Source organism: Equus caballus, chromosome 15 (assembly GCF_041296265.1).
Source record: "Equus caballus isolate H_3958 breed thoroughbred chromosome 15, TB-T2T, whole genome shotgun sequence".
Taxonomy (NCBI): Eukaryota; Metazoa; Chordata; class Mammalia; order Perissodactyla; family Equidae; genus Equus; species Equus caballus.
This window is the reverse complement of record NC_091698.1, coordinates 33644208-33667837: the sequence shown is the minus strand read 5'-3', so window position 1 is coordinate 33667837 and position 23630 is coordinate 33644208. Positions and strand designations below refer to the sequence as shown.

General features: G+C 39.1%; 1 protein-coding gene across 5 annotated transcripts in view; it reads left to right on the top strand.

The window, feature by feature from the left end:
• The window catches only part of KDM3A (lysine demethylase 3A), a 50132-nt gene that overhangs the window by 13270 nt on the left and 13232 nt on the right, over nucleotides 1–23630 (top strand). For 3 of the 5 annotated variants that reach the window (XM_023618770.2, XM_023618771.2, XM_070236208.1), the window contains exons 6-16: nucleotides 585–709; nucleotides 960–1032; nucleotides 1145–1233; nucleotides 7108–7271; nucleotides 8863–9380; nucleotides 13015–13219; nucleotides 16221–16435; nucleotides 19464–19616; nucleotides 19752–19847; nucleotides 20216–20343; nucleotides 22046–22241. In XM_023618770.2, coding sequence (XP_023474538.1) covers nucleotides 585–709; nucleotides 960–1032; nucleotides 1145–1233; nucleotides 7108–7271; nucleotides 8863–9380; nucleotides 13015–13219; nucleotides 16221–16435; nucleotides 19464–19616; nucleotides 19752–19847; nucleotides 20216–20343; nucleotides 22046–22241 — 1962 coding nt within the window. The remainder of the gene's footprint in view (nucleotides 1–584; nucleotides 710–959; nucleotides 1033–1144; nucleotides 1234–7107; nucleotides 7272–8862; nucleotides 9381–13014; nucleotides 13220–16220; nucleotides 16436–19463; nucleotides 19617–19751; nucleotides 19848–20215; nucleotides 20344–22045; nucleotides 22242–23630) is intronic. The other 2 variants (XM_070236210.1, XM_070236211.1) reach the window with 1 other exon arrangement.

Here is a 23630-nt window from a genome sequence, read left to right as displayed (position 1 = left end):
CTGAAGGACTTTATATATTCTATAATGTATTTTAAGACCTCTGAAATTTGGAAAGTTCAGGGATTATGTGAAAACTATGAAAGTAAAGTAGATATTTAAAAAGCTCAGCTGTGTTTTGACATGGAATTTGATGTTTGGAATTTCAGTGTTATAAAATTGATAAGAGATTAATTTGGTAATCCTGATCTTCCCATTTACTGAGTTTCTTGGTCAATTGCACAGTCATAAGTGTTTTATCAGACTTAGCAGTTCTTTTGGGGTTCCTGAATTTGGATTCTCTAAATTCTGCACAGGATAGTGGATTAGGTCTCAATGCATTATCTGACACTACTTGGCCTGATGCAGATGCTAGAATATATTGTCACTGTAAGATAAATCAATAGGAAAATGGAGCTTTGAAATGAAAAGTTTAAATTTTCTCCTACCTTTGCTGAAATGTCTGTCTTCTCTTATTTATAGCAATATTATTTAATGTTTACTTTTGTCTACTACACTTTTTAAAGAGTTAGGAAAAAATTATCTGGGATGATGGTGCTGTTGGGAGATAATGCAAATTTCTCTAAGGATTTTTTTTTTTCTTTAAGGTGACAAAAACTTAGTTGGTTCAGAAGTGAAAATTTATAGCTTGGACCCATCTACTCAGTGGTTTTCTGCAACTGTTGTAAATGGAAACCCAGCATCAAAAACTCTTCAAGTCAACTGTGAGGAGGTAAAGATGATAAGTGCATGTAAGATAAGGTGACAGGGAAAGATAATTGCAAAGAAGGATTAGGATATCTTATGGGGGCTAAAGACCTTTATTATATTACAATATTAGAATAGAAAGAGAAATATCACAATTGTTTTAAAAAAGAAATTGTTTGTAAGAATCTCCTGTTGTTATGTTTATAGAGCTAATTTCTGGTATGTTCCTGAGCATTTTTTAATTTTCCAGTATCTTTGTTGTATTTATTTTTAAGATTCCAGCACTGAAAATTGTCGATCCATCATTGATTCATGTTGAAGTTATACATGATAACTTTGTGACATGTGGTAAGATATATTGTTTGATTAAAACCTTTCTTCTCCTTTGTGTGTTTCTCCTTTCTCCATCTCATGTTAAGAGAAACAGAGAAGCCAACTTACCAATTTTTAAATATTTTAGGTAACTCTACAAGAATTGGAGCTGTAAAACGCAAGTCTTCTGAGAATAATGGAAGCCTGGTTTCCAAACAAGCAAAATCTTGCTCTGAGGTAACTGTGATTTATTTTTGTCACTTTGTGTAAAGCCTTCCTTAACTCTGACAGTGCATGGCCAGTTTGTTAGTGGTTACAAAGCTGTCTTCTCTGCTCTTCTGTGCTCTCTTGTCTGCTCGTCTTTGCTAGTTCCAGATCTTGGCCATAATTTCTACACTCAAGCAGATGGAGATAATATAAGTTTCTGGTTTGCTATTTTTATGTAAAAAATGTTTTATTTTTTGATGTTTGCTGAAAATTCTCAATGGATTTGACAGTTTCACCACATGTGGAGCTGTTTTGAAGGTAAATTTAGTTGTGTGTATCAAATTGGAAGAAGGCCTGGCATGAGAAGAGGGCAGGAACCTTAGAATTCTGTGTGAATTTGGTGTTGAAATCGGATTCCCACCTCCTCAATAGTAGAGAGTTTGATTGGTTATCTATGATTGGGTAAACAGACATGCTAGTTTTTTGAAGGAAGTGATTGGTCTGCTATTACTAATTTCTGCCCAGGAAAGTAGAGGCTTCTATGAATGCCACTGTGAGTTCAAGTATTGGATTTAATTCTATTCTGAAGTAGTTAGGACTTGGATCAAGAAATTTAAAACTTTCGCTTTTAGGTGAATTGAATCCTTAGGACCTATTACAGTACAAATAACTTTTTCACAACTTAAGTATCCAGATGCACTAGTATTACATGGATAATTTCCTGTGTTGTAATTATCAAAAACACCCTTATGATGCTCTGCTCCAGGTTGGAGTTTAGAATTTCAAAATTGACCAAGTTGATATTCTTAAGATTATTGGCAACATTTTAGAGGGTACCTTTAGTAGGTCCAGGGGAGCAAGGCAAGGAGAAATGGCATGAGAGTGAGCCAGGGTCAGTGAATGAGTCTAGGGTTCTAGATCAGGGCAGACTGGACTATGACATCAACTGGAACCAAAGCAAGCTCTGTGCTACACAAATGCTTAAAAATCTGGGCACCTAGAAATGATTGGCTTTCCTGAACCTTCAGTAACAAGTTCGATACGTAACCAAAAACTTTGTAAACTAAGGTGTCTCATACCTCTGTCTTCTAAGTGTGTAGGCCTGACTTCAGGTTGTTCAGGAAAGAATGAAGAGGTAATTATGGAAATTAGTATTACCACCTTTCATTTTTGTCTTACAGTTTACAAAGGTAAAATGTAGTAAGGACTGTAAAGTGAGGATATCGAGCAAGTGATTATTGCATCTTAGAGTTGAGCTCACAGAAGATATTGTCAAGTAATCCACAGTATTAGAAGCTGAGAGAGAAACAGAGTAGAGTGAAAACCTGTTAGGTTTTGACATTGGATAAATTGTTAGCAATCTTGACTAGAGGTAATAAAACCCAGTTTGGAGAAGTTGGTTAGGTGTTTCCTTCATTGGTGGCATTCGTGGAGAATGCATCAGTGTTATGATAAGGAGAGCTACACATGTTGTGGTGGGGAGAGGGCGAGGGAATAGGAAATGGCATCCTGCTGGATCTTAGAGGAGGAATCAATCTGGAGTACAGGCAGGACAGGGGTCACTGGGGACCTCCTGTGGGGGAAGGTGCCAGTTCTTTAAAGTGTCAGGTTTATCAGCTATGGGACAGGTAATTGAGCCAGTTTATAACCTTCAAAGAGATACTGTGAAATGTGGTACTATGTACATACGTAAGCGATCTTCTCTGCCTGACTCACACTCTTGAAGGCAGGGAGCATGTCTTTTTGATCTCTTTCAGCATATCATCCAGCTCAGGTTTTTGGGCTACTAAACTGATTGTGGGCACGATAGAAGCTATGTTTTTTTAAAGCCTGAACTTTGGCTGGGAGATAAGTCCCTTAACCTATTTCAGCCTTAACTTCTGCATCTAAAATGAGAAACTATATTTGATGTTTTAAAAATGTCTGTTTCAGCTCTTATGCCCTCTGCTAGTCATCTTCTCATTTTAAAGGAAGTTGGAGATGGTAGGTTTTTGCCTGGGTATTGACATTTTTACAAAGTTTTTTTTTTTTAATTATGAAAGTTATCCGCTTTACACTGCACTTGTCAAAATAAAGATTCTCACATTTTAAAAAGTTATTCTCATTTTAAAATGTTTAGTTAACTCAGAAAAGCATAGTAAAGAAAAGAAACATCACTTGTAATCACACTTCTCAGAGACACTCACTATTCACTTTTTGGAATACCTGTTGTCCCCCTGTTTTTGGTCCCTGTATATTCATGGACGCCCTTTGTTTTTCTTTTCTTTTTTTTTTTTAACTAAAAATGATGCTCTTCCATAGCTGCCTTGTGTATATTGTATACACAATATATTGTGTGTTGTATACACAGTACATTGTCAGTATTTTTCCATATCAATAAATACTCTCTTTTATCCTGAGTGATTCTTATAATCAGTCAAGTTTTGGAAACACTGGCCTGGCCTAGATTTCAAGAGAGCTGGAGAGGTAAAGGAAGAAGTAGGGAGAGAGAGTTCATTTAAATGTGTGAGTGAAAGGTGAGTACAGTAACACACTTGGCACACGTCTCTCTCTGTTTGCACTTCCTGGGTGTGTTGACTGGCACAGAGTTTACTTTTAGAGTAGCCTTTGGATGACAGGAGTTTGGGATTAGGTAGATGAGACTCTTGATTTCCTTGATGACTACTTTTGGATAAGGTAACCTGTTTGCCAGTAACTCTGGCTCCTTGAAGGTCTTCTCTGCCTAGCAGACTATTCCCCAGAGTTAGGACATTGCTTGGTTAATTGGGAGAGTCTGCTAAGGAGTGTGAGCCAGCAGTGTCCTTTTTAGAATACCATCATACACTCAATTATATTATCTCCGTCTGCTGGCAGGGAGGAACTATTGCCATGACTGGTATAGAAGACCTTCAGGGAAAACTCTTCAGGTAAGAAGATACTTTGACCCTTGTCGAGTCAGAGGCTACTGCAGTGGTGTGCACGTGAAGATGGGGTTTGGAATCTGAGCCCTATCCCTGTTGAGCTAACCCTTAGGAAAGTTGTAGAGTGATATACTTCGGTTTCTTAAAGGAAAAGCCATCCTAAGTTATGCTAATTCTAACACATGATGACTAAACTGAGAAAATTTTCATGATATTTTTCTGCTTTGAGGCAGCTAATGTATGTGCCAGGCACTGTGGTAAAGCACAGCCTTAAGCTTCATTACTCTCATTTTACAATGGAGGAAACTGAAGCTTCAAGAGGTTAAATAATGTGCTAGAAAGTGTCAGAGACTGGATTCAAATCAAGGTCTAACACCAGACCCCCGTACTCTTAACCACTGTGCCGTGGCTGCCACTCCTTTCCAAGTCTTTTCCTTGGTATGGTGAGTCACCATTGTAAAAACAGTAGATACCTCCTTCCTTCCCTCTATTGCTCCATGCCTCTTTCCAACAAATATTTATTGAGTATTTAATATGTTTTAGACATTGGTGAGCATTACTGCCTGGCTCTTGAGTTAACTCATAAGACTTAGTTATAGCTGTTTTGAAATATTAAGTGCTAACAGCATTCATTCATTCCTGCATTCTACCAGTCTTATTTATTGAGTGTCTGCCATGTGCCTGGCTTTATAAGGTATAACAGTGGACGCAAGAGCAGAGTCCCTGCCCATAAGAGTGTATGTTTCATTGTGAGGAGACTGACAATGAAAAAGTAATGTAAATAGAGGTACTTTCACAGTGTGATAGTGCAATGAAAGATATAAACATGATAAGATGATGAAGAATGAGGAGGTGACTTGTGGGGCACTGCTTTGAAAGAGTGATCAGAGATTCTAAGGAGGTGACAGTTGAGCAGTTTTGAAGGTGAAGCGCTGGAACTAACCAGCCACCTGAAAACTGACCAGACAGAGAGAATAGCAAGTACAAAGGTGCAAACAAGAAAGAGCTTAGAACCTTTGAAGACCAGAAAGGAAGCCTATGTAGTTGGAGCGTTGTGGACAAGTGGAATGCAATGAGTGGAAGTGATTGGTGGGGAACAGACCACATAGAATTCTTGTAGGCAGTGGAGTGCCATGATCTGAATGAATTATATTTTATACAGATTGATCTGTGGTAAGGTAAATTTCAGGTAGGAAGGATAAGATTCAGGTAAAAACGGAAGAAATCGGGCCAGTTAGGAGACACATAGTGGTCTGGGGAAAAGATGGTGGCATGGAAAGAAATGGATAGATTCCAAAAATATTTTGGAAATAGAGGCAGGACTTACTGGCTCATTGATTGGATGTGGGAAATGAGATGGAGGGTTTTTTGACTCAAGCAGCTCAATGGATATTGTACAGAATAAAAATATATGCTTAGGTTTGCAATCTGAATTTAAGTACATTACTCCCAGCAGAGTAATTTAACAAAAGGTATTAGTACATCAACTCAAAACATAAGTCAGAATAAAAAGGTGATATGAGGGAAGATGCTTGCTAAAAGTGAGCCTTGATAAGCATTTTGAAGTGACTTGGCAATTTAACTTTGGGAGGCTAATCTTTTAATAGATGGTTACAAGAGAATTGTAAAATAGAGTCAAAAAGGACTTTAGGGATAAATTTATCTAATTTCCTCATTTTAAGGATTAGGTAACTGAGGCCAAAAGAGGTAAAGTTGACTATCCCTAGGATATTCTTAGAATAGCCAAAGCCTCCCTCAAAAAATCCCTTCTGGGGAAGACTCAGCTAATATTTAGCTAAAATTGAGTTGACTAAAATAGTATAATATATGATCACATAATTTAGTACTTTAAAGTAGTTTGAGGCTATGTCAAAACTTTGATAGTAATTAAGGAAACTCTTCTTATTTTTCAGTTATTCTGTTCAGCATATACTAGACAGTGTTTTCAGGGCTGCCAGAGTAAGTGTCTGAGAAAAAGATTCGTGAGTGGACTACATATAAATATATTCAGAGTTGTGAGGTTTTAAAAACTCACTAAGGGAAGTACTACATCAAATTTTAGAAATTAATAACTAGAAGAAGAAACTTTGAAGATTCTTCAAGTTTAGATTTGGTTGTAGAATAAATGTAAAGGTGATTGTGGTGTGAAAGAGAGATGGTTGAGAAAGGCGTATGGCTTCAAGTTTGAGCACATATGAAGATAGGCTGGTGAAGATGTATGGATTTCATCTGGGTTAGCCCTAGACTATTGAGCTATCTGGAGTTGAGTTTAATCTCTTCCTTCTCTTTCCATGGTGGGAAGTTTATTTTTGTGGGCAGTATCAACTGGGAAGAAGTGGGTTCATTATTTATATTTTCCCAAAGATGGAACTACATATAAAGGGAAGGGGATGGGTGTCCCAACTTTGTCCCACAGCCCTGACTTGAGATTTTTTGCAGCTTGGGATGACCTTTGTGACTTGATGAGCCACATAAGAGCAAGAACCATGTCCTCAACCTTTATTGCATTGTAAAGGCTTATTTTGGTACCCAGTAGGCACCACTGCCTACAAGAGTCCTATGTGGTCTAGTCTCCTGCCAGACTATGCAGTAAGTGCGTGGTGGGCACTAAAGTAGTGTTAAACTGAATGCATGTGAAACTGCCACCATTTGAAGATTGTCAGTTAAAAGCTCACTTCTGTGCATTGCCTTATTAAAGTAATTGCCAAATGGCTGTATTTTCCTTACATAATGATTCAGAGGTCTGTAAAAGATCAGCTTGTGATCTTTTGTAGGAAGACTCAAGTTTTGTGAAAAGCTGGAGTGATTTCCTTAACAGCCTTCAGATATAAGTCCTTAATTTTGTGATTTCTCACTTGTTCTACTGTCCTATTCTTTTTATTTGGTGATGGTATTATGCTTGTTTAGTACTAAACCAAGCAAATAAACTTGAATCTTGCTAGCACTTTGTAATTCCCCAACTAGGGATTTTCTTTTTAATATCTGTTGGTTTGGTATCTTTTAGGCCTCTCCCAGTATGTGTCCTGTACAGTCTGTTCCCACACCTGTTTTTAAGGAGATACTGCTTGGCTGTACTGCAGCAACTCCACCTAGTAAGGACCCAAGACAGCAGAGTACTCCCCAAGCTGCCAACTCCCCACCTAACCTTGGAGCAAAAATTCCTCAAGGGTGAGTAGTTATTTGTTACAGATATTTAATCATAAGAAGGAGGAAAATTATTTTAGCTCGGGTTCTTCCTGTCTGAGCTTACATTGCTCAGGTGGCAAGATTTACCTACATTTAGTGTTTCATAGAGGGAGTATTTGTATAGCTGAAATTTGGCATAATGACCTACCGTTCATTGTAGCTTATGTTGTCCAGGGAGGTTTTTCATTAGAGTTTCCAAATTGGTCAGGTGCCTTCAGAGGTGAAAAGTGTGGCAGGCATGCAGAACAACATAGAAAATGTTACAGAAATGAAGGGGATGTGAGCAAAGAGCAGCTTCCTTGACTTGTTATAGTGAGGATAGTTGATAGAAATTACTGCAGACAGTTGTAGAATAGATGTCTGCTTTCAAGGAAAAAGGAACAGATTGGTTGGTTGTGGAAGACTGAGGTCAATGGGAGCGTGGAGAAGAGGGAGACATGGTTACCGTGAGTGGTTCTCATCAACCCAGACCCCAAGTACAGGTGAGAATGGTGGCAGCACAGAAAATACTGTTAGAGAAATGAAGCAATAGCTGTAGGAAGTATAGTTATTAATTTATAGGTGAAGAAAGTGTATAAGAAATGTAAAGTTTAACCAGAGGTTTAAAGTAGCTACAAGATTAACAGAGAGAGAAGTTTTAAGGGAAGGCTCTATTTTAGGAGAGGTGGTGGCTTGTGCAGGCAGTTGATGAAGACTTAAGATATGACTCAGAGAGACTGGTGTAGAAAGGTAGGTTTGGGACCACTGGAAGAAGGTGGGAGAGTAGTTAGGCATGTTGATTCCCTGGGAGTTAGAAAGTGGGCTGCCTGGGATAGAGCTCGGAGGGTGGTCACATAGCAGTCAAATGGAAGGAGGAGCAGTCTTCAGAGCAGAAAGAGGGAACAGTAAGACGTTCAGTGGTACACAAGCAAAGATGTTTAATATGAATGCTTAAATGACGTTTTTCTCAAGGATGAAATCTTTTGTTAGAGGCAGGCGAAAAAAAGGTTTAACAGGACAAAAGGACTTTGTGTTTTGCTGGGGAAAGAACTTTTAGGATGAATTTCAGAGAAACAAAAGTTCTTTATGGATACTCCTATTAAGGTAGGAGATGAGGGGAATACCAGATCATTCTGTGAACAAGCAAGTAACCAATTGGCTCTTCCGTTTGCTTTGGATCCTGATCGTTGATCAGACAAGAATGAAAATCCAGTGTTAGGGCTGGTTACACGTTCATAGCAGCAAGACAGGGTTTTGTGCTGCTGGTGGTTTTGGTTCCACATGATACTCAGTTTGAGGGAAAGCTGAGGCTCTGTGTGCTGTAAGTAGAACTAACTTGAAGTGGTTAAGGATTTATGAGAACATGCAGATAGGATTAGGGCTGTATTTTTCTGAGTGTTTAAAATATTTTTGCAGAGCCATTGACTGATTACTTTTAACTTGGCTCACAGAAAACTATCCTAAATTCTCTAGTATAAGCGGTTTTCTTTTCTCTTTCATACTGGTTGCCTTAGGGAACCAAACAATTGGCTTTTGGAAGCTAGGGGAGAGAGAAAAGAGGCCTAAGTGCTAGTTTTCCGTATTATCTTTTCAGATGTCATAAACAGAGTTTACCAGAAGAGCTTTCTTCCTGTCTAAATACAAAGCCTGAAATACTGAGAACAAAACCAGATGTCTGCAAAGTAGGGTTGCTCTCTTCAAAGTCCTCTCAGATTGGAACTGGAGACTTGAAAACTCTGAGTGAACCAAAAGGTAGCTATACTCAGCTGAAGACCACCACTGATGAGGAAAACAGATTGGAATCTGTTCCTCAACCATCGACTGGCCTTCCTAAGGAGTGCTTACCTACAAAGGCTTCTTCTACGGCAGAACTGGAAATTGCCAATACTCCAGAACTGCAGAAGCACCTAGAACATGCACCTTCCACCTCTGATGTCCTTTCAAATAAGCCGGAAGAGAAAGCAGATGTCAACAGTGATAATCCTAATAGTTGTGTGGGAAAAAAGGGAGAACCTTCAACTTTAGGTTGCCGGTCACAGAATGTAAAGGAATCTTCAGTAAAAGTAGAAAATGAAAGTTGTTGTACACGAAGCAACAATAAAATCCAGAATGGTGAGTGTTTCTACATATCTTTGTTGTAGAAGGTAAGAGATGGTAGTGAGTTCACATGTATCTCCTTCTTACCTTATGAGAAAATAATATGAAAATGACTGTAGAAAAAGTTCATACAAGCAGAAAATTTCAAAGAAGGAAGTAAAATCCTGAAATCTTCTCAGAAATGATCACTGTTAATATTTTGGTGGACCTGGTTCCATGTATACAGACATACAGATAAACTGGAGTACACAAATGGATTCATACCAACAACTTTACCCTGTGAGTTAGTGTAGGTTTCTATCAGCATTTTAAAGGCTGTAAGGATTGCATCATGTGCATTTACCATTTGACTTAATTGGTTCCTATTAGATGGGTAATTAGATGGTTTCCAATTTTTGGTTGTAAGAAAATAATTTTGAAACAAAATCTAAAGTAATCAGATGATTACTTTATCTTTCGCCTGTCACTGATCTTTCTGTAACATCCAGGTAGGAGTGGAAGAGGTGATTCATAGTTCATGCTCATGCAGGTGGTTTAGATCTGAAATTTTTTTAAAAGATAGAGAATTACATCACTACCTCTAGAAAAGGGACTTTTGGTTAAAGATTTTATTTTATTTATTTATTTATTTATTTATTTTTTAAAGATTTTATTTTTTCCTTTTTCTCCCCAAAGCCCCCCAGTACGTAGTTGTATATTCTTCGTTGTGGGTCCTTCTAGTTGTGGTATGTGGGACGCTGCCTCAGCGTGGTTTGATGAGCAGTGCCATGTCCACGCCCAGGATTCGAACCAATGAAACACTGGGCCGCCTTCAGTGGAGCACGCGAACTTAACCACTCAGCCACGGGGCCAGCCCTGGTTAAAGATTTTGAAGACAAGGCTGAAACACCAGGCAGGATCTCTTCGCTTAAGGGGAGGTCCTTCTACACCCACAATTTAAAACTAAATACTCTTCTTATGGAGAAAATGGTACACTGTATTTCATACTCCTCATATTAAGTTAGAGGATGCATTCCAATGATGGTAGTTATCAGAAGCTCTCTTATTAGAATTAGTAGAACTAAATGGCTTCAATATGTCAGAAGGTGCAGAGCTATTACAATTTAAAAATACCTTTGATAGGGGCCGGCCCGGTGGCGCAGTGGTTAAGTGCGCATGTTGCGCTTCTCGGCAGCCTGGGGTTTGCCAGTTTGGATCCCGGGTGCGGACATGGCACCACTTGGCACGCCATGCTGTGGTCGGCATACCACATATAAAGTAGAGGAAGATGGGCATGGATGTTAGCTCAGGGCCAGTCTTCCTCAGCAAAAAGAGGAGGACTGGCAGTAGTCAGCTCAGGGCTAATCTTCCTCAAAAAAAAAAAAAAAAAAAAAAAAAAACCCTTGATAATTGTCACCTGTGTGGGAAAATTAGTGTGGTTTTTGTTAACTTTAAAAAATCTTAATAAAAACACTATTCATTTGGATATGTAAGAAAGAAATATGTCTATACTCTAGCTTTTGCTGCAGACCTCTGAAAGTAGAGGGCCAGATGAGTGGATTTGACTGTGGGTCTTTTTCATACAGAGTTGGAGGAATACAAAAAGAACTTTCTTTGCCTAGTGATACCTCTACCCCAGCTTCTTCGTTCTTGAGGCTTAGGTTGATACAGCTATTACTTTGCACAAAATGAATGGCATAAGATTATACTGTTTCTTGGGAGTTATGTAACTCCCAAAAGAAAGTGAATACTCATAACTGTATCCCTGTTCTATTTCTTTAACCTTTTGAGTCATCAGCCCTCACATTCGGCTAGTTTTGAGGCAAATTATTTTCATATTCTATGAAGAAACAGTAAAAATTCTACATTGGTAAGCACATTATACATACATAAGTGAGTTAGGAGTCCAGCTTTGTCTCTTTTTAATATAGTGTGCAAGTATGCCCCATGTAAAGTGATTTTAAGAGAAATGGAAAACCTAGTCACATCCTGGTGCATGCTGTCTGCTGGGACTTTGGGCTGAGAAGTGAGAGTGATAGAAGCCTACCAGGATCTCTGCTGCCTCCCTTACTGTTGCTTGTGGGTATGGATAGACTCACTGGAGACTGTCCCTCTCCATCGCGCCCTTGCTCTGCTTAGGGGCTAGGAAACAAGCAAGCTGGAGTTGAACGGCCTTTTTCTGTTAGATGGATGTGTGGCTCCTCAGAAGCTGGCATTGCTCTTTTCCTTTGGCTCTGCTCTGAAGTGAGAGAATCATTGAGGGGATCAACTATTGCTCTCCTTACTAAAGAGCTGGGTTTAGATAACTGAACTTGCTTATTTCTAGATATTCTGTCTTTTAAGCCAGGACAGAGCAGATGAGATAATCTTTGGGCTCTTTGCCAAGGGTCTGTGAAAACCTGGTCCAACTCTAAGGGTGACATCTTTTCAGTATCTGAGTAGTTAAAATTCCATCCTCAAACTACTAATCTCTTTATTTTCTCTCCTGTCTTACTTTACTTTCTCTTTTCACTACAACTGAGTAAGAATGTTTAAGGGATCTAGACCTGACAGCATCCAGTTAGCATTTTACAGTGTGTGCTAGTCCTGCTTTAGAAGAGAGGTAAGATTAGATCACCTCTAAGGTAATTATTAAAGATGCTTCTGTTATTTAAAGCCTTCTTTGGTTTGGGATCTTTCTTCCAGTTTCCTCCAAGACTACTAGTCTCTCCCACCCATCTCTCAACTGGTTCCCCAGAAGCTGCTTTTGGGGTTGGTTGGTTTGTGTAAGAATCTACTTCCCTCCTCTCAGCTGCCCTGGATCCTGAGAAAAGGTCTTTTCTGTTGGTTTTATATGAAATGTTCCTTAAGGCTCTTGACTTAGAGGTGGATTGCTTTCTGTGTTATTTGGGCTGACACAGTGATTGTTTTTTCCTGTTATATTTCTACTTTTCTCTTTTTCTTTAGAAACTGTATTAACATTTCCTCTCCAGTTCTCCTGCCCATTACAAGTTAAAACTCAAAATATACATTTACCTAGAATTATAATCCTGTCTTTAGCCAGTGCTCTTAATCCTGAATGGAACATAGGTGTGAAGGAGATTGAAGACATGTCAAGGGTCGAGTGACATCTCTTGGAAGCTTTTAGAAGATAGCTCTTATTTTATAGACCCAGGGGCCTGTGCAGGAAAGCTGTTTAGTTTTTATTATATTTAGAATGGTTAGCTTTTGCAGAGAACACACCTTAAACCAGTCTTTTTTGAGTGTGAAAACTGACAGAATTGACTTCCACGCAGTCTTAGTTTGTTGAGGTGAGCCTGTCTCTGCATTGCTCATGTTGCAGTGAGTTTGAGATAAGTTATCTGGTTGGGAAAAGTCTTCCTAAAATAGTTGTCTCATCTGAATACAAGTATATACTAACTTGGATTATGAGTCTGGTTGTTGAATTTGGGGTTTTAAGGTGCCACATGGATTCACCAAATAGGAATTATTTTATAAAGAGAGTAAAACTTTTCTAATTGTTCTGATAGTTGTCTTCTGGTAAGCCATTTTAGAAATTACAGTTGAACCAGTAATTGAGAAGAGGAGTTCTCCCTTTGGGAAAACTGGTCGTTTGAGTAGAATTCAGGAACATATTGACGTGATTTTTAAAAATTTAAGGTTCCATTTCTTTAATCTTTTGTCTTCCTAGCCCCATCCCGGAAGTCGGTTTTGACAGACCCAGCCAAACTCAAGAAGCTGCAGCAGAGTGGCGAGGCCTTTGTGCAGGACGACTCCTGCGTGAACATTATTGCACAGCTGCCCAAGTGCCGGGAGTGTCGCTTGGACAGCCTCCGCAAGGATAAGGAGCAACAGAAAGACTCGCCTGTGTTTTGTCGCTTCTTTCACTTTAGGAGGTGAGGCATTTTGGGAAAAGCCCACATAACCTGGGCCCTATAGCATGCTTTTTTCCCCCTCCTCTTCTATCAATAGTAAATCTAGAACTGAGAAAAGTAGAGATTGTATTTTTAATCTGTGGGTTTGGGAATCTAGATCTTACTGCATATTATTTCCTTCTTGTTCTCCCTTTCAATTTTGTGTTGAAGCAAAGAAGCTTAAAAATAGAAACTTCTATTTCTAACATTATAGAAAAGTGTTGAAGGTTCTGAAAAACCACTACAGATAGCTACTGTTAACTTTTCAGTGCATTTTAGTGTTTATATGGTCATAAAATATATTCAAGCTTACCTACTTGGTGTATTGTAGATAGTGTTTTGAATCTTATTTTCCCAGTACATAGTAGGAACCACTTGATCATGTTAACTTTTTTCTGCAAATACTTTTGAGTAACTGTAAGAACCCATAGTAACATTGTTTGATAATAACACTGTTTGATAATTCACTTAACCAATTCCCTTGTTGGTGTTAAGATTATTTTGTATTTTTTGCCACTGAAAAGGTAGAGATGATCATCTCCGTGTCCATATCTCTGATTATTTACTTTGGAAGGATTACTGAAAGTGGCATTTCTGGGTCAGAAGGTGTGTGTATTTTAAAGCTTTGATACATGTGTTTTGCCAAATTCTTTGCAAGGAGGTCGTACTGCGTCCATGCGCGCTGTCAAGGTTTGAGCAGTCCTCTCTGTGTACTTTTGCCAGCAAGAAGAGGCGTATCTTTTAAACAAATCTTCTCCAATCTTATAGGCATAGACTTTTATTTTTATATCATATTTTTTTAGAGACAAATTAATTTTCTTTAAATTCTTCTATCCTGAGCGAAGAAAGGCAGCCTTATCTTGTTTTTTTGATGTATAAATGAGCAGTGTTATTTTGGGTATAGATGAACTTTAGTTATGATTTGCTTTCTCAGAAATCTAGATCCTTTCAGGTTCACCTAGTTCTAATCATAAACAGAACTGATGACTTTAATTTTTTCCTATTTTCCTCCTCCCCTTTAGTTTTATCAAGATTAAATATTGCTGATAAACTGAATTAAATGCACAGGTATTTTAGATAATTAATTATATCTGTGCTGGTAACTTTCAGATTTAGGCTTATTTAATAAATTAGAGTTTTTTAGAGAGTAGTTTGACTCATTCATCCTGAGTAAATTGCAAAAGCATCATGCTAAAGTGTGTGTAGCATTTAGAGTTGTGATAACTGCCAACGTGTTAATCTACACATATATTCATAATACATTCTGAATAATGCCTGGCCCGGAGTAAGTTCTCAGTAAGTGTTAGCTCTATTCTACTTCCTCTCTGGAGAATTTTTTTTACACAAATAAGTATGTAGGATGCATATGCATTTGTGGGTACTTAACATATATTTTGAAGAAAGCGCAATATGGCTATGCTTTGTATAGATTTATGTATTTCTGTTATAGACTTGATTTCATGTTATACGGCTCTTCTTGTTAAAGGTGTAACTGGATTGGATAAGAGATTGTCTGGTTTTTGTTTAAGTTGCAGAGGCATTTTAGGGAGGGGCTAATTCATTTTTTCTTTCTTTTGAATATTATTAGATTTTTTTTTTAAACCACTATTTTGTAACCATCTAGGCGTCATTGGTTTTATGACTCTGTTTTCTTATTTTTGACCTCTTTGAAGGGGAAAGTGATGTCGCTTAATGTTGCATAGTAGAAGGTAGTATAGTAGAAACTAGAATAAGCTCACTTCTTTGGTAAAAAAGAATATCATAATTTAAAAAACAAAGCCTTTTTTTCCCTAATGTTTAGAGTGAAGATCGAGGCTGTCCTTAGCTTCCTCATCAAGTTTGTTTCTCATTAAAATCTCCTGCAGGTAAAATAGGAGTTGGGGGCGTGGAGTCCCAGTGGTAAAGTTCAGTTGCCAGGTCCTGTTTACCATCTTCTCTCCCTTTGAATGGCATTCAAGTTCATTTTTTAGTATTTTATGACTCTCTCTAATTTGAGCTATCAATTAAAAACTTACATCTCTCCTTTGGACTGCTTGAAGTAAAGCTGCATTTGTTATGCAGCTCTCAGTATCTTTCCAGTTCATTCTCCACTCTTCTGGACTAATGCTTTTTCTAAAATACAACTTTGCTTGTGGCTCATGGACTCAAAGAGTTTTGGTAGCTGCCCAGTGACTAGCAAAGAAATCAAGGTCCCTGCATTTTTCTTGGCTTTTGTATGAAATATTGTTTCCTTGACGTGCCTTCTCTTACTTAATGGCTGCCTTTTCATTCAAGGCCAAGCTTAATTGCTATCTCTACCGTGAAATCTTCCTATTAGTCCTGCAAACTTCATAGCCACCACTTCCTCCTCTGCCTCCTGTGAGATTTAGTCATTGTTCCGATACCTGCTATGTTCTACTTCACTGTGTGTTTTACTCCATCTTCTTAGGTACTGAGGCCCATCTTAACACTACCTTTCATTCCAGAAGCTTGCACAGTAATTTGCAGTTAGGATTCATCTAGATGAGTGCTGAATACCTCATAGATTTATGTGGTCATAGCTTCAGTGACTGTCCAGGGTTAGCCTTCCCTTGCTGAGCATTGTACTTGAAGCAGTAGTTGTATTCATATCTGATCAGATTATTTATGACCTTCTGTTTGTTATCATTGTGCTTCTGTGGTGACTTGTGATTGTCGTTACTATTAAGTCCCAAGTCCCAGCAGTTTCAACAGCTGTCGCCGGAGGCAGAATGATTAGATCTTGGTTCGGATGCAAAGCACATATCTTCCCCCTCCACCCCTGACCTGGGCTTGTCTTTCGGGGGAAAACTTGGAAGTTTTTTTTTTATCTTTCTACTGACATTGCCACATAACAATTTGCTCTAATTAATCATGGAGATTATAGAAAACTGGGAAGGAATTTGTTGATTTAAATAGTAACTGCAAGACGTAAGTTAATTTTTTTGGTGTGCGTAACACAATTTTTTTTCTCCACTTCCTTTAGGTTACAATTCAACAAACATGGTGTGTTGAGGGTAGAAGGCTTCTTAACACCAAACAAGTATGACAGTGAAGCAATTGGCTTATGGTTGCCTTTAACCAAAAATGTTGTGGGGACTGACTTGGACACAGCAAAATATATCCTGGCCAACATCGGAGACCACTTCTGTCAAATGGTGATTTCTGAAAAGGAAGCTATGTCAACTATTGAGCCACACAGTAAGAGCATCTCTTAGGGGGTAGGATTTTTGAGTCCAACTTGATTTTTGTTCCTAAATGATACCTAAGTCCTAATTGTATGGGTTTCATTTTCACCTAGAAGTTTAGATGACTTTGGTATAGTGAGGTTGCATTTTTCCTTTTGTAACAGATTCTGCCTGTTTCATCAGAGTCAGTCACCTATCTATGGGCTTTATTTTGGGAGAGTTACCAAGGGAGTGAAATTCCTTTTTTGTTAAGAAAGGTAAAGATGAGATGGTGCTGGAATTTGCACAGCCTTACCAGCAGTATGGGCTCAACAAAAGGGGATGAAGCCTCAGCTTGGTTTATGTTAAGACAAAGATTCTTAATCAGGAATACCTTTCAAACAAAATAAGAATGTACAGGCTCTGCTCTAGACCTAGTGAATCAGAATCTGGGGGGCTGAGTCTCAGGCACAAGAATGGGAACAAGCTCAGATGAAAATGATTCTGATAGAGTCAAGGCTTTAAGGGACTACTTGGAGGTTCTACCTGGGTATATGCCAGTGTCCTCCACTCTCACACTGATCTGGCAGCCTGGTAAACCACAAGGATCACTGTGGGTGATACAGTAGAGCCAGACCTCCTTCATGACATCTCAAGGTCTGATGTCTGGGAGGGCACTGCACACCTCTTTTGGTCCACAGGCCTCTGTAGAAGTGAGATATCCAGCTGGAAGCACCAAGGGGCATCTGTCTTTTAAATCTCACATTTTCTTCCATTATTTTATCTTTCCCAAATGGTCGCAAGTTAAAAATGAAGGCTTTCCATTTCTCTGGTGGGTATCTTTTCAGACTTTGCATAACCAAATAACGTTTCAATACAAGTATCTGTACGTACCAGTCTTAAGAATTTTGGTTGTAGGTACCAGAAACTAACTGAAACTAACTTAAGCACAAAAATACTGTTTTGGGTAGGTATAGATAGTATTACATCTGAGTCCAAGGATTGGGAACTGGGGCATTCCTACTAGCAGGAATTCGGAGCTAGGTAGGGATTGGGGTTATGAGCTCCATGGGCAGCCAAAGTCATACTGAAGAGAAGAGCAGCTTTAGAATTTTAGAATCACTCTGTTCTGTTGGGGTAGTAGAGACTCTGAGAAGTCGAGAATCTTATGGAAGTTGTTTTTCCTGTAATCTTCTATTTAGGACAAAGGATACTGGTTTTCCATTTTCAGAAGAGCTGCAAAGTCTCTTTATTATACACATTTAAGTAAAAGTAGTAGATTTAAAGAAAAATTTTAAGTAATGGGTCTAGAGGTGGTATATAAATGATTGGCATGTAGAAACACTTCTTTGGAGTATATTGGCGGCTTCACTCCTGAATCAGCAGGGCTATTTTAAGCATCTGATGTTTTTTCTTTGCTCAAGGTGTCAGCTGAAAAGTGTATTTTTTTTAATATGGAAAAAGGCACAGGTAGTTGTCTTTTAAGAGCGTAATTAAGAAACTCTGAAGATTTGAATGTGATTAACCTTTCCTCCTTGCCTTTTTGATTATCCTGTTCCTCTTTATTTCCTCTGTGACAAGCTGGTCAGTTGGAGAGAGGAACTCACTGTGAGTGATATTGAAAGATGCCACCACAAGGTGTTCCCAGAAGGGTTACCCTCTGATCCAGAGATTAGGAAGCAGGTCTCAACCTTTATACATTTATTCTCTCTTGTCAATGATAAATAGTCATAAATGGGTGGCTAAGAGATCTAAGAATACTCTCCAATGAAGGAGTCTAATCCAAGTGACTGAGGTAAAACTCACAAAATCTCATCTGTAAAATGCCTAAAGCCCTGTGTGTTGTGCACTGAGCTGTTACATTATAATGAAATGGCAGAAGTTCACTCTGCAAATGGATTAATTTGGTGCAGACTGAAGTTGGTCATTTGTGTTGTGGTTAGTCTCAAGAAAGAATGAATTAACCACAGACAGGATTAGGAAAAAGATGTTCTCCGTAGAGCAAGAATGTGGCAGTATTACCCAGTCTTGTTCAGGAGAGAGAGAGAGAGAGACAGAAAACAGTTGTCTGATCGGCAGACACTTGGCTTTTCTGTGACCCAGCAAACTGTCCTTCCTTGGCTCATACTCCTTGAGGCTTTCTGATACCTGATTTGGCACTCTACACCATGGGAGGCAGGTGCCATATCCCGCCCAGTCCTGGAGGCCCTTCCCTCCAGTTATCAGGGCTTGGCCACTGTAACAGAAAATGCTGCTTTGTAGAATCCTGGATTGTGCCTAAATCTGCTGGATATTTGGTTAGTGTGAGTCAGTCCTGGGTGCCTACATCACTCTTGGCACTAACAAAATCAAGTTTCTGACTCTGGGCCATGAAGGAACCCACTTTGAACTGTTTGCCCCCACTAAGTTAATGTGCTACTCCCTCCAGGTTCCCTCAGTGCTCTGGAGTTTTTAGTGGGTAGTCAGTGGATTCAGGACACATGTGAATAACCTGACACTCTACACTGAATGTTGGGTTTATGTAGCTGAGTCAATTTTCTTTTCTTTTGGAGAAAGCATGGTCCTGGCTGCCTTCAGATTCTCAATAAGGGCTTTCCAAAAGGTAAAGAACCACTGCTGTGTGATACCTGTCTCTGAACTCCAGCTCATGTAACCACTGCTGCTTTTTTCATTGATTGATTCAGCAGTGCTTACTGTGCACCAGCAGTATGCAGAGGTCCTTGGGGGACGTGGCATAGCCAAGCAGGGGTTCTGCTTGTATAGTGTTTAGTCTCCTAGAAGGAGGCAGAACTGCACCTGGCTATATCATACTATACTGCACTATAGTGTGAAGAGACTTAAGTGAGTCTTAAGTATAAGCACAAGTTGATGGGAGTGCTGAGGGAATCCAGGAGAGCTTCATGGGGTGTTGGGGGGATTTTCTGAAATGGGCTCTGAAGACCGAACAGAGTTAATGGGAACTCCAGTCAGAGGGAGAAATGACATCGACTCCCCTCCCCCTTCATGTTTTATTTCAGAAGCCCTCTCCTCCCCAAGACTAAGTGACTTATTCATTTTTGTAGGACAGGTTGCTTGGAAGCGAGCTGTCAAAGGTGTTCGAGAAATGTGTGATGTGTGTGATACCACCATTTTCAACCTGCACTGGGTGTGTCCTCGGTGTGGGTTTGGAGTGTGTGTGGATTGCTACCGGATGAAGAGGAAAAACTGCCAACAGGGTGAGAACTGACTTGATTCCTCCAGCCCCCTTACACACTTAAATTCAGCCTTTCGTTGATTTGTGGTTGATGGATTTCTGAAGCATTTGGGGCCTGAGAACATAAAGAACAGTTAGTACAAATCCATTGTTGCAGGTGCTGCCTACAAGACTTTCTCCTGGATAAGATGTGTGAAGAGTCAGATACATGAACCAGAGAACCTAATGCCTACACAGATCATTCCTGGAAAAGGTATTTCACCTGGTGTCATGATTTCTTTTCTCCTTGTTTTGGTTAGCTCATGGGGGCTGGTAGTTTGATTTTACTTTGTATAATATAATTACTTGCTAACTTTATTTTAGTATGTACCATAAATTGTCCAGAAATGTATTAAATAATTCCCTCTAAACTTTTTGATTATGGTCTTATAAATATTTTTGTAGAAGGAAAGAAAATGGTGCATTAGGAGGAAGGCATACTTAGGATGAGAAGGAGGGAGTGTAAGCACCATGCTGCTAAAACAAGTGGTCCTGTTGGAAATACCAGCTTCTGCTTTGTAATGTTGAGACTGAAAGTACCTAATGTCCTTGTTCAGATGTTTGCCTCTGCCCTCTTTTTAGCCCTCTATGATGTTGGCGACATTGTTCATTCTGTAAGAGCAAAATGGGGAATAAAGGCAAATTGTCCCTGTTCAAACAAGCAGTTCAAACTCTTTTCAAAGCCAGCCTCAAAGGAAGACATAAAACAGGTATTACTGTTTATGCTACATTCACTATCCTTATGACTCTTGTCTATCTGTTTTCAAATAACCCAAGGATTTCTGTAGTATATTTGAAAAGAACGTGGGGATAACTGTCCGTGGAAAGAGAGGATTCATACATTTCATGTGACACTTCATAGACCCATTCTCACTTTTCACATCACTTATATGGACTTCATCTGTAGCCTTTTTTAGTTGGTTTTTAATTTTGGTTCTTGAAAAAGCAAAAACCTCTTTTGTTCTAGTTTTTACCAGATAAGTTGCTATCAAATTTGTATGTGTTTTTAGAGACTCCTCATGTTTTGCAGAATTAAAATTATTCAGATAAGCTTTAAAGTTTTTAAAGTTACTAAATATATTTTACCCATAGTTATATGAAGAGTTAAGGAAATAACATTGAAATAAGCCTTCATGTACCCATCACTCAACATAAAAAATGTACATTTCCTTAGTGCTCATGTGCCTCTTCCTGATGGCATCCCCTTCATCTTCACTATCACATCTACTGCCACTGCCCCCGCCCCCACCCCCGGTCTCCCTTCCTCTCCTTCCCCCCAGTAATCACTATCCCTCATTGTGTTTGATAGTCAGAAATTCTTTTATGTCTTCATAAAGCTATGGTGGCAAAGGCAGCATGGGTAGAGGAGTAGTGATCTTGGGAGTCAGAACTGAATTTGAATTCATTCTCTGCCATTTTTTAGTTGCATAACTTTGGCTTAAATCAACTGATTTCTGTGTACTCCAGCTTCCTCATCAGTAATAGAGGATGTAATAAATAATACTCATAATTGGGAATCACAGAATTACGTTCCATGTAAAGGGAGGGCTGAGACCACAACAGGAATGTGACTATTCTTTTTCCTTCTTATATATGTATGAACTCACCAGCTGAGTCATCAAGGCAGTTTTTTAAATAACAGAAAAATAAGTGGTGTGCTCTCTATATTTTTTTCCTTGAGGAAGATTGGCCTTGAGCTAACATCTGAGCCAGTTTTCCTTTATTTTGTATGTGGCTCATCATGACAACATGGCTGCTGATGAGTGGTATAGGTCCGCACCTGGGAGTTGAACCTGGGCTGCCGAATTGGAGTGCCTTGAACTTAACTGCTAGGTCACTGGGCCAGCCCCAGTTTTTTTTTTTTTCAGTTTGTGTTTGAGTCCTTTTAAGAGCTGGTCATCACCTTTTAAAGCCCACTATGCTGTATTAAATCAAAAGAGCATTTTCTTTTCTCTGCATTGCCTTTCCTTCTGAAATCACAGCTGTACCTTTCCTACCCTGCCTTGTTTATTTATTCATTCAGTAACCATGTGGTGAGTGCCTGTTTGCAATACAGGGGAAATAGACACAGATGGTCATTTTAAAGCAACCTGGTAGGTGGAGTGATAGGGATATATGTGAGCATGAGATAGGTGAGAAAGTGTAGAGGAGGGAGTATCTTGCTGTATTTAAATTCTTAACACAGCTTATGTCTTTGCTAGTAATACTGAGAAGCTAAAAACTTAAAATCTCTCCTACCTTCTAGTTCTGCTCTTAGTGCAAGATTACTGTAGCTGTGGCGATGTCCAGGGTTATTAGGTGGTTTGGTTTTGGGTATTTCTTTCTTATTGGGGAGCTCTTAGGAGAGAAGGTAAGAAAAGGAAAATGTAATCTTTCAGGTTGTGTAAAATTCTCCTTTTATACTCAACACAGACTTCCTTAGCTGGAGAAAAACCGACTCTTGGTGCTGTGCTCCAGCAGGCTCCCTTGGTGTTGGAACCAGTGGCTGTGGCTGGGGAAGCTGCCTCCAAGCCGGCCGGCAGCATGAAGCCCACCTGCCCAGCCAGCACGTCTCCTTTAAACTGGCTGGCAGACCTGACCAGCGGGAATGTCAACAAGGAAAACAAGGGTGAGTGTTTCCTGCTCTCCTATGGCTCCCTGAGGACTTTAGTCCATTCCCAGAGGGACCTGGCAACTTCAGTGCTGTGAGAACAGAGTGGTTAGAAGTCGTGTGAAATGGAAAGTCGTTCCTTGTAGTCACCTGAGACCTGACACGTGCAGTGTTTTCAAAATGCAGCACCGGCAAGGAGAGCTTTTGCTGATGATCGAGCACCAGGAAGGGTTGAGATTGTGTCTGGCAAGTATGGAGTGGGCTGAGATTTGTTTGTTTTAATAAGTAATTTTTTGCCTTGCTATCCTACCCTGTATATAGTTCCTATTTTGTCTAAATTGTAATGTTCTGGTTTTGGTTGTATTTTTCCCATCTGTGCTGTTATCTCAGGATGCTTGATGATAGTATAAAGAACATGGGCTTTGGAATCAGGTGATTCTGCTTTCTATGTTATAAGAAAGAACACTTGCAGGTCAGTTTCTTACATGCAAAGATCTGAAACAAAATTTCAGTTAATAGAATTCAACAGTATAAGTAAAGGAATTATACAGCATGACCAAGCAGGGCTTCAGAAATGCAGGTGTATTTTAGCATTTAAAAAATAGGAGAAAAATCATGTGCTGGGACACAGAAAAGTAGTAAAATTCAATACCTATTCATGATTAAAGAAGAAAACTTCTTAGATTAGTAACAGAAGGGAAACCTGATGTGTTTCTACAATAAAACTGACAGCAAACATCATAAGTAATGATTGAATTTTTGTAACTCTCTGGATATTTTTTAGCAGTTTCCCTTTGTATTCAGGAATGACATTAAGGATACTTATTATCACTGTTTTATTAAACATTGTACCTCAAGTCCTGTTTTTTGCAGTAAGGCAAACAAACAAAAGATGTTAGGATTGGAAAGAGAGAGAAAGCTGTTGATATTTGTAGACAATCTAATTATTCATATAGAAAATCTAAAAGAATCTGTGTTAGGGGCCGGCCTGGTGGCACGGTGGTTAAGTTCGCACGTTCCGATTCTTGGCGGCCTGGGGTTTGCCGGTTCGGATCCCGGGTGCGGACATGGCACCACTTGGCACGCCATGCTATGGTAGGCATCCCACATATAAAGTAGAGGAAGATGGGCACGGATGTTAGCTCAGGGCCAGTCTTCCTCAGCAAAAAGAGGAGGATTGGCAGCAGTTAGCTCAGGGCTAATCTTCCTCAAAAAATAAATAAAAATACAAGAATCTATATTGAATGAACATCTGTCAAGGTTGCTAGTTACAATGTTAATTTACAAAAATCAGTTGTATTTTGTGTGCCAGGAAGAAACAAATAGAAATGGAAGTTTAAAAAAATAACCATTTACCATAGTATTGCCTTGGATATTGGATATTTATTGTTTTAATACCAGTTGGAA